Genomic DNA, 10,888 nt, shown 5'->3' with positions numbered 1-10,888 from the left:
TAACGTAAAACCCTGAGTCCTCTCACCACAAATGAACTAATGCATTCACTGCACCCTCCTGCTTCCCCCAACGTGGGATCCTTTTGGAATTTTAAAATAAAATAAAACTTTCCTTCTGTATCTTAGTCCCCCATTATTGCCACATTTCACATAAAACAATGACGAGGAGATGGTCGGAACAACCCACACCTATACATATATCCGTACCTATACATACGCACATGTATGTAATGTGTACACGTATAACACACACGTGCATGCAGACATATTACATAGGAATGTGATATGTACATATATGCACACGTATTACAAATATATGTTCCTGAGCTGCACGTATATTCTCACTTAATCCTCACAACAGCCCCGTGAGACGGGCATGATGGAAATTTCTGCCCTTTCTCAGATGAGGACACTGAAGTCAGCAGGGTGAGAGGTCACAGTGGGCCGTGAGCCCCAGAGCAGGACGCGGCTCAGATGAGCAGAAGCGGCTCCCCTGGCCGCGGCCCCTGACAGCAAGAGCGGAGGGCAGGGCCTCTCGGGTGCCAGCTGTGGGCCGTGAGCCCCAGAGCAGGACGTGGCTCAGATGAGCAGAAGCAGCTCCCCTGGCCGCGGCCCCTGACAGCAAGAGCGGAGGGCAGGGCCTCTCGGGTGCCAGCTGCACCTTTGTGTACCACGTACGTCCACGCCTCCTCCGCGTCCACACTTCCAGGGCAGGTTCCTCCCATCCCCTCCCGGCCACTGCTCTCCAGGAGGAGAAAGACACAGCAAGATGCAGAGACAGCAGAGCCAGCGCATGGCAACAATCACGTGGCCTTCTGGGCTTCTCTCCCCGGGTCTCACATGCCCCCCAACATCCCATCTACCCACCTGCAGCTGAAGTCAGGGAGCAGAGACTGTGTCTTTAAACACAAATCGAACACATGCACAAACACACACAGCACATTTTGAAAACCAAAAGAGAACTGAGGCAGTGACTTACTTCCTCCAAGCAAACCTTTTTGACTTGCAGGGTGTATGGACAGCAGTTTACTCTGAGCCCACCGAGAGATCAGGCCACCTTCCTTTCCTCCCACACATCTGGCAGCCCAACGAGGAGCGTGCAGGGGGCCAAGCCACACGGGACAGTGCCACAGCAGGGGCTGGGGACTGATTCTTGCATGGGCTGAGGCCAAAGCAGCCTGGTCCCCGTGCCTCCCCGTGAGTCAGTGCATCCTGGTAGAATGGTGCACTTCCAAGCCCTGTACATGGAAAAGATTAGTATTTTTCAAGAAATCTGGAGGTATCTGTGGCGTGGCATGCATCTGATACATCCGAGATCTGGCATTTTCTCTAAAACCACTGCTTTTGTTCATTCCACTTCTAAAAAGTTGTTTTAAACTGCTCAGACTGCCATAAAATAGCACAGACTGTGTGGCTTACACAACAGAAATGTGTTTTCTCCCAATCCCGGAGGCTGGAAGTGTGAGACCAGGTGCTGGCAGGGGTGGTGTCTGGTGAGGGCTCTCTCCTGGCCTGCAGATACCACCTTCTCACTGCGCCCTCGCATGCCCTTCTCCCACAAGAGAGAGCAATCTCTCTTCTCTTCTTCTTACAAAGCTTCAAATCCCACCATGACGGCCGCACCCTCATGACCTCATCGACCTCATCTAACCCTAATGACATATCAAAGGATCCACCTCCAAATACCATTACGTCAGAGGTTAGGGCTTCAACACATGAATTGCCAGAGAAGGGGAGGACACAAATATTCAGTCCATAACAGAAATTATGTTCACGACATCAAAGGAAAAAATTATTTTAAAATGTTACATGACTCTGTGTGATCAAAGCAAATTTATATAAAGTATATTCCTCGAGAAAGAAAAAAAGGACGTCTAAAACACAGAAGTTAGGCTTGGAAGTTAGGACCCCTCTCTGGAGCACCCCAGAGCATTTTCAAGCCCACCGTGTCTTCTAGATCCCCATGTGATCTCCTCCAGGTATTTCAAAGTACAACAGCCAATACCGAGAGCCAACACCAACCCCTGGTGGCATGTGGGTCCCTTCTAATGGTCGGTAACTGAGAAACAAGATCATCACCAAGACAAAAAAGACACTGACATGAGGCTGGCAGGAGAGAATGATGGCTGCTGTGTGGGGTCGGGGACTGCACGGAAGCCACAGGAGGACAGGCTGTGATCCTCCTCCATGCTCTCAGTGTCCCTGGCACACCCTGCTGTGGGCACAACTGTGTTTCACCAAAATCCATATATTGAAGTCCTAACCCTGGTACCTCGGAATGTGACCACATTTGGAGATGGGGCCTTTAAAGAGGTGATCAAGTTAAAATGAGGGCATTAGGGTGAGTCCTTCTCAAATCTGACCGGTGTCCTCATAAGAAAAGTCAAGGGCTCAGATCCCTGTACCGGCCAGCCACCAAAAAAAAAAAAAAAGAAGGGGAACTTGGACACACACAAGAGACACCAGGGATGCTCAAGCACAGAGGAAAGGCCATGTGAGGATGCAGTGAGACCGCAGCTGTCTACAAGCCAAGGAGAGAGGCCTTGGGAGAACCCAAACCCACCGACGCCTCGATCTTGGACTTCCAGCCTCCACAACAGTGAGAAAACACATTTCTGTTGTGGAAGCTGCCCAGTCCACGGTGTTTTGCTACAGCAGCCCCAGCAGACTAATACACACCTCAGTAAGCCTCAGAGTGGGCCGAGGGAAGCACTGGCCTTAGAATAAGGAGGTTTGGGGTTCAGGTCAAGTTTTGCCACTAGGGTAGTTACGTTCCCAAAGAAGTTGGGGTTTCTGGGCACCACGTTTTCATTGTGAGGCTCCATCTAACATTCTACATGGCTCTACCACCTTTTCATTACAAAACAGACACACCTCGCAGCCCTCAACAGCATGGCCTCCCACAGCAGCATGACTTTCGCCAAGTGACACCACAAGCTACATGCACGTTGCTGCCTGGGACCTGAGTTATTGGGAGAAAAGTCTGTATTCTCCAGGAGCAGGAATTAATGAGTTGAGAAGCAGTGATGTGGGTTTTGTCACCCTCCCTAATTAGTTCTTGTCCAGAGCAGAGATGCTTTTTGCCTAGAAACCTTTATGACTCTGAATGCTCAGGTATTCAGCTACCCCACGCCCCCTCTTCTCACACACACCTCTCCCCTGGGGGCTGCTCTGGCTTGGATGGCTGCCAACCTCCCACCCAACTCCCAATTAAATATGCCGCGCAAGGTCTGTGCCAGATAGAGAAAGCCCTCCCTTGCTAGGGGCTTAAATCACTTGACATGTGCGCGCCAATTTCCCCTTCCATATCACCTCTACTGATTAGCCTTTTCTTTGTCCTTTTTTTAAGAAAATGATTGCAACTCATTATTTTTTTAAAAAGCCTTGATGGGATTTGGCTCAGACACAAAACAATATTTCAACCGATGGCAAAGAACACAGATTGTTCCAAAAGATAAAAGGCAGAGCCACCTAAGACCACCTAGGTGAAGATTCACGGGTGCTGCTCAATGTGCCCAACATCACTGCTCGTGTCCCAGCGTATTTCCACCCGACAGCCGCAAGTTGGGCACATGAATTCAAAGTTCCCTAACTGTCAGGAAAGCTTCTGCTTTCCTCTTGTCTTTTCTCGCTTGCTAATTAACGGCAGCCTAAGTGTGTCCCATAGGTAGAAGGAGAAAAAAGCCACAGTGACCAGCAAAGCGATAGCACTGTCACATCTTTTCAAATACCACTTTTTTCAACCAAAAGGTCCTTGAATAATAGGATATTGCAAATGACCAAAGGAAAAGAGAGCTTTTGAGCAATGAGAAAACTCCCAAGTAGCATTTTGTCTATAAGTTACTCCTGTTTCAGCCTGAAATGAGGTCATTGAGTTTAAACCTCTCCCAGGACCCTGTTAGGATGGCTGTTTATGGCGGGGAGTCTTTCGTTGGCTCTGGGACGCTTCCTTCTCTTGGCCCCGCACGACAGAGAGAAGGGGCAGGACAAGATGTTCTCCCAGGAAATACAGAGGATCGACCTGGAAGCCAGCCGCACCTTCACAAACCACATCATGTTTCGGGAGCGCCATGGCATCGAGCAGCAGGCCTTACTCCACCTGCCGGTGGCCTGTCTGTGCATGACACAGTGAGGATTCCCAGCCAGTGACATTCCGGGCCTCATTCTCATAGTCACTGGCTTGGGTGTCCCATGGGCCGTGGTTGCTTCTTGAAAATTCTGGATTCATGAGCACCCAGAGCATCCTATTTAGGACGCAGGGTCACTCCTCTCACAGAGGCCCAAGCAAGGAGAGGAAGGTCTCTAAACTAAAACTGGGATGGAGAGGGTGGGGGTCTGGGCTCCTGTTCTTAAGTGGACCTGACCACTGCTCCTCAGAAGGAGAACAGATACCTTCCTGCTGGGCTTGCTCCAAAACCCCAGGAGCTTGGCAGTGTTACAGGATGCTAATCTCAGAAGTGATATTTTGCAAGGATTCTACATACCAAGATTCCCCACACTTCAGAGAACTCTAATTCCATCAGGAGCAACATTGTCAGAAAAATGCTCCCCAAACTGCAGAAGCACTTGGATGACCCAGGAATGACCACAGGAGTGGAAACAAACTGGCCGTTCAGTGCTTTAAGGAGACCCCGTTCGGCCTCACCCTGAGACTTTGGGATGTCTGTTTACTGGAGGGCGAGCATTTGCTTGCAGCTGTGGCCTGCGCCACCTTAGAGGTTCACAGAAAACACCTCCAGAAGCTGCCCCTGGAAGACACGCATGGGTTTCTGCATGACCAGCTGTCTGTGGACTGGGTCCTAGATGATGACAATGAGGTGCTAAGGCACCTTCAGGCCCCCATGGCAGAACTACATCGAGTTAAGTGTGACCTGCCCCCACCCCCCGATTGCAGGAATGTCCTCAGTGTCAGGCCAGGGAGGCCACGCAGCAACCAGGAGCACTCCAGGGACCCAGGTCCATGGGGCCTGTCCCAGAAGGACCAGATAGGCTCTGTGTGGAAGCTGACCACATCTGCTTTCCTTTCAGCAGCACCTGAGGAGTTTCCGAGGAAGGCCCTGAGCCTGGAGCTGGTGTCCCCAGCACCCAGCCCTCGGCTGGCCTTCCTCAGTGTGGAGACCCTTCCCAAGAACAAGGTGCTGGCCCTCTCTGGCCCCCCAGCACAGGGCCAGCAGCTTCGGGAGGCTGAGGCCCAGTGGCAGGAGGGGACCTCCGCAGAGCCCAGGGCTGTGACTCTGTCACTGGGGCCATAGGGACAACAGGACAGGCCACCAGCAGTATGGACCCTCCTTCCGTGGAGCTCACATCCTAACCTCCCCACGGACCTGGACTCTGGGATCCTGTGATTCCTCCGGGACAGCTTGGAGCAGGAGTGCTGGGTCCCTGTCCCTTCCATATGAGCTCTGGCCACCCCCAGGACCACAGAACAGTCCCAGTCCTGCAAACTCACTGAAGTCCCATCACCGGGCCCTGCCCAGCCCAAGCCCAAAGTCACCCCCCAGCACAGTGCTATCTGCATTCAACCTCCCTCAGAAGGAGGGACAGACCCAGTCCCCGAAGAAGCCAGGGCAGCACTTGGCACAGCCCTGCAGCCCCAGACAGCTCCTCAGGTGACTAAAATAGATGTGTGTGGTGAGGCTGGACACTAGTGGGTGACTGGAGAGGAGGGTGAGCGTGGCATCCTGCCAGCCCCAGCCAGCCAACAGCCTGCCCTGCACCCTCATGCCGCTTTACCTGAGGGACCGACTCCCCCTTCCAGGGCTCAAGTATCAGTGCCAGAAGGGCCCAGGCTGGCCCCAACCCAAGACCTGGGAGGGAAGGGGCACAAGGATTACCCCCCACAGCCAGTGTGACAACTGAAGGGACCTATGGCCCTGGCCATTGCTGGAAATTGGGCCAAGGCAGGGAAAACCCTGGCAGAGCACCAGCCTCCATCACACAAGGAGGCCGGGAAGGCCAGGCTTCAGGGCCCTGAGTGGCCACCTGGGCACCGATGGGGCAGATGCCTGACGCCAAGCCCAGGACACTGGGACCCTGCTTCCAAAATTCAACAGCTCATTCTCCAGGAAACTGTGCAGGCCTAGGCCTAGGGGTCCTGGCTCCTAGGTCTGCCTAACTGGGCAGCTGCAATGCAGGTGCCCCAAAACTCAGGAAAGGATGCCCACACAGAGCTAGCAGGCTGCCAGGAGGGGACCAGAGCCCCAAGTCATCTTCAGTGTTGCCTAGGAAGGACTCCCTCCTGGGGTGAGAGAAGCCCTTTTGGACTCAAGCCCAGCTACTAAAAAATAAAGGGTTAGTGTTACAAAATAATAATAATAATGATAAAACTTTCCCAGATTGATAGTAAAGGGCTTTGTTTTAAGGTCAAACGTAAGCAGAAAGCATCTCACGCGGAGGAGTGGCCGAGAAATCTGCTGGGATCTGCGTCAGTCCATACAACAACAATCTGTAAGGAAGTGGCTGGAACAGATCGCCAGCACTGAGTCCTCAAAGCAGAAAATCTGTGCTTTAAAAAACTGAACTTTGTGCAATTTGAGGCAGAGACGGATGACTCCAGCAGCATTTGGAGCTCTGGTGGCAAGAGACATGGACTAGATGGTGAGCAACATGGAAGAGCCCAGTAGCGGGGTACAGAATAAGACACTACACTGAGGACAGGGTCACGGCCAGACCCAGGCCAGGCGGGACTCTGGCCACTCCTGGAGGAGGCGTCACCTTCCCTAGAGAGCACCACCCAGCAGTCACACGTGCACACGATGGCCATTCCTCTCTGGGTTTGAGCTTCCGTTCACATCAGGGGATGTTGGGGAGTTTCTCTGATGTGATCACGCTGAGCTGTGTGTAAAGGTGACAAGCAGACTTCATCCTAAACTTTTATAAACATGGGAATGAAGACAGAGTCAAGGCAAAAGGCACAGTCAAGGACCCCCCTAAAAATCTGTGACCTCCAAAGACCTCTTTTCAGTCTGGCTTTTCCAAAGAGAGAGTAATGAGTAGGTAATCCTCTCCCCAACTTGGAACCCACTTAAGATGACAACGAATAATAATTACCTTCACTGCCTAGGGACTGTCCTCGGCTCCTTGATGTTCCATATTCATGTTCATTGTTCTGGAACTGAATCTAGGTGGCCTCCTCCCCCGTTACAACTCGCTCCACAAATGGCATCTTCTGCAAACAACTAGGTCTAAATTTTTTTTTTAATTTTGATGATATAACACTAAAGCATCTAAGAGAGACCAATAAAAATATTACCTAGACACAAACCAGTTTGAGAAATGAGAGTCACACTAAGCAACAGACATAGCCCCGTCAACAGTATTCTCTTTCTTTACTGTTTTTAAAATGCACCGACTTACCAGGGGAAGACCTGCGAGTGCCCTCCCCGGAGGTTCTGGGAAGAACCCATTTACTTGTGTTTGCTGGATTCCACGTGTGCAAACTGAGGTGAGGACAGACTGGATGTCTTTTTCTGATCGGTCCTACTTTTCCTTCTAGGTTTCTGGAACACTTTTCTGAGTTTACCTCTGTTTTCACCTACTCCCTTTCCTACAGATTTTTACTGCACAGTTTTTATTACCACTTTCCTATAAATGAGGAACATATCAGTAGCAGCTCACTTGCCTAATCAATTCTTCCTGACAGGCTTCTTGATATTTGGGATGGCAAAGTATAAAAGTACAAAGTTCCAAAACTTTTAAGGAATTTTAAAAGTCTAGAATTCCCTGAAAATCCTGAAGCACAGTAGTTTCCCACTTGGTAATGTGACTTTCATCTCTTTCTACAATGCTGGAACAGAGAAATGAAGTGGCAGGTCCATGTCGTGGCCCCAGAAGGACGGATGCATGACATCTGTCACATTTCCAACATAAAGACAGCACACACGGCAGCAAAGCTAACCAATAACTGCATTCTGTAGCTATCTGTGTTTCTCTTAAATACTTCTCTAAAAATGAATCTGTCTCTTGGCATCATCACATTATAACCCACAATGAATGTTAGGCTACCAACTCAGATTAACAGGAAACATCACAAATCAATTCCTTTTAAATCCACTTAAATTAGCTTACGGGTGGAATTTGATCTCAGTCATCACTGGGGCACTGTTCCCCTCCTTAGGGGCACAATTGTCCAAATGGCTTATGCCATGCCTAGGAACTGCGAAGGGGAGTTTTCTAGTCATATATTAATTACTACATTAACAAACTATCCCAAAAGAGAGTGGCATAAGACACAAAAGACTCATATTCTATAATTCCATTTATATACAATTTCTAGAAAAGGAGGAGCTACAGAGTGAGAAAGCAAATCTGAAGTTGTCTGGGGTTGAAGTTAGGAGAGGAAATTAATCATAAAAAGCCCAGTGAAATTTTTGTGTGATAAACATGTCCTAAAATTGACTTTGGTGACAACTGCACATATTTACTAAAAGCCATTGAACTGTACCCTTATTAAATGGGTGGATTTTATAGTGTATGAATTATACATCAATAAGCCTATTTAATTTTTTAAAAAGAACAAAAATCTTGCTGGCATACAACCACCACCATTTCAGCACATCATGGATCCTGTGGTTAGGAATTCAATCAGGGCACTGGGGGCATGGTCTGTCTCTGCTCCACAATGCTCAGGGACTTGGAAGGGAAGATTTGAATGGCTGGAGGCAGCAAGTGGGCCGGGATGGCTGCAGAGTTGGCCACACTTTTGACTGGAGCACCTACACATGGCCCGTCCATGGAGCTTGGGTTTCTTACAGCAGAGCAGCTGGGTTCTGGGATGGAGCATCCCTGGAAGGAGTGTCCAGAGAACTAGCTTGCCAAGGAGCAAGCAGAAGCTGCAAGACTTCAGGTTACAAGCCAATCTCTAGGGCAACTCAGATTCAAGAGGAGAAGAGTTAGACCCCACCCCTTGATGGAGTGTGGCAGGGCCCCATTGGGAAAGATCACATGGGATGAGATACATTGTCGAGACAACCTTTGAAAAATAGAACCTACTGATCTTCTCAACAGAGGCCTCCTTACAGGTGGGCAGGCTGTTCTTTTCCAGGGGGTAACAGAGCTCGTTTATAAAGAGAAACTCTGACACTAGGGTCCTGCCCTCCCCAAAGGTGCCTTTTGCCTTTCACTTACAGGCGCAGGTCCCACCACTCGAGCATCTGCTACCACCTCACTCTGCTCTCCGGGGCTCTCACCCCCTTCCCTGCCCTCAGAGACACCTCAGAAAAATGTCTTTTATGGCTTTCCATTTCATAAGACACAAAAAGTGGCTGCTCTCAAGCAGCAGCATTTATTTAGGATTCTGTAAAATCTCTAAAGCTTGGGAAAGAGAGTGTAAGAGACAGAGAGAGAAAGCCCACCATTTTCTTTAAATTGGGACTGCAAAAGACAGAACAAAACATGCATTGATTTCTCCATAAATTATCCTCCCCCAATTGCAAATGTACACATGCATGCCAGGGTCTGAGCACGCACACAAGAGAGATCTACAAAGAGCTGCAGTAACTTGTATGCATTTTTCAAATAACAGAATCCTGCTTAGAAGCAGAATGCAATAAATAGAAAGAAGAGGGGAAGCTGGTTTCACAGAGATAAGAAAGATTGAATTTTTTGTATTTTTTTGGAGGATAGTTAATGCCATATTTTCTTGCTTTGCCCCCCACTTTGTCACCCCACTTCCCCTGGGCAACAGAGCTGCAAAGGATTACTCAAAGCCCCTCTCTTCTGAGCAGTGAGAGACCCTGAAGTGGTTAACTTCCCTGGGACCCTCCAGCAAGAGGCAACCCTTCCTCGGGAAATTAACCCCAAATTGGGGTTCTCTTCCTGCATTTATTCTTCAGTCCAGGAAGTTACAGGAAGAGACACAGGTGGGGTTATAGTTTAACAACATAGGCTGGTAACTTTCAGTAAAACAAGTCAGATGGCATTCCCTTAGACAATTAAGTGATCCACCAACAAAAGCTTGATCTCAGCAAATATTCCTTCTTACAGCAATTTCTCTGTATCGTTACATTTCAATCACTAACTTGTCTGTCTTTGATCCAGCAGCCTTGCTGTGTTACAACTCTTTATCTTACACCAGAGACTTTATAGCCTGAGGAAAGTTTCCTGTCCTTTGCAAGGTCAATATTTGAAACTGCAAGGTTTTGGAAATCCAGGCCCTGTGAAGTACATTTGCATTAAGAATCCTCTACAATATTTCATATTTGTGGGAGACAGGACACTAATTTTTTTAATCCACAAACACTTTTAACGTAAGCCATCAGTGAGAGCTTAGAGATCATTTTTTAAACAAATTCGTTATTTTTTTCTTTTTCTATATCAAATAATTCTATAAATGATCAGAATAAAATATGCTGTAGTCTAGGCAAACTTTAAGGGGAGATGGAGAAACAAAATTTTATTGAGTTTAATATAGTGTGCAACGAGCTTTCATTTGTTATATAGTTGAATCTTCCCAATTATGTGAGGCAACTATTAGTATCTAGTACAGTTTTACAGATTAGGAAACTGGGATTAAAGAGATTAAGCAACAGGCAAATCAGTCCGGAATGGCTGGGCTCTGAGTCAAATGCAGACCTGGGTGAGGCTTAACCTGGAGTTCCCTGTAAGAAAGAAGTTGGATTCCAGGGTTCAAAAATGCCTTGGTGGCTCCTCTTGTGATAAATTGAAACCCGCCACACAGAGACATTCTGACAGGCCATCAACATCTTTCTCTCCAGCTCCAGTTTGTCTTTCTGGGACCAACTTAGAATATAGCTCATTTTGGAATTCTTCCAATAAACCACATCCCCTCCCAGCCCAGCGTGGGCTTTGTCATGTGCCCTGCTAAGTCTTCCTTCAGCAGCACACTATGCTCATTCCTAACACAGCGTGGAACCTTCTGATGATGACC

The 10,888-nt window shown here is 48.6% G+C and overlaps 1 protein-coding gene across 1 annotated transcript; it reads left to right on the top strand.

Annotated features, from left to right (window-relative positions):
* Positions 1 to 3,991: 3,991 nt before the first annotated feature.
* LOC103608909 (ubiquitin carboxyl-terminal hydrolase 6-like) lies at positions 3,992 to 5,252 on the top strand. Its single transcript, XM_008593297.1, has 2 exons — positions 3,992 to 4,128; positions 4,580 to 5,252. Exons 1-2 carry the CDS (start codon positions 3,992 to 3,994, stop codon positions 5,250 to 5,252), a joined length of 810 nt encoding a protein of 269 aa, XP_008591519.1.
* The last annotated feature ends 5,636 nt before the right edge of the window (positions 5,253 to 10,888 follow it).

This window comes from Galeopterus variegatus, unplaced genomic scaffold (assembly GCF_000696425.1).
Source record: "Galeopterus variegatus unplaced genomic scaffold, G_variegatus-3.0.2 Scaffold8970, whole genome shotgun sequence".
NCBI classification, from domain to species: domain Eukaryota; kingdom Metazoa; phylum Chordata; class Mammalia; order Dermoptera; family Cynocephalidae; genus Galeopterus; species Galeopterus variegatus.
The sequence above is the reverse complement of the archived record's forward strand: the minus strand, read 5'-3'. Positions and strand labels throughout refer to the sequence as shown.

What these genes read in the sequence shown, in the direction of transcription:
- LOC103608909 (XM_008593297.1), top strand. Translation starts at nt 3,992, where the DNA reads ATGTTCTCCCAGGAAATACAGAGGATCGACCTGGAAGCCAGCCGCACC. An exon ending in GCCTGTCTGTGCATGACACA is followed by an intron (nt 4,129 to 4,579) that starts GTGAGGATTCCC and finishes TGGATGACCCAG; the next exon opens with GAATGACCACAGGAGTGGAA.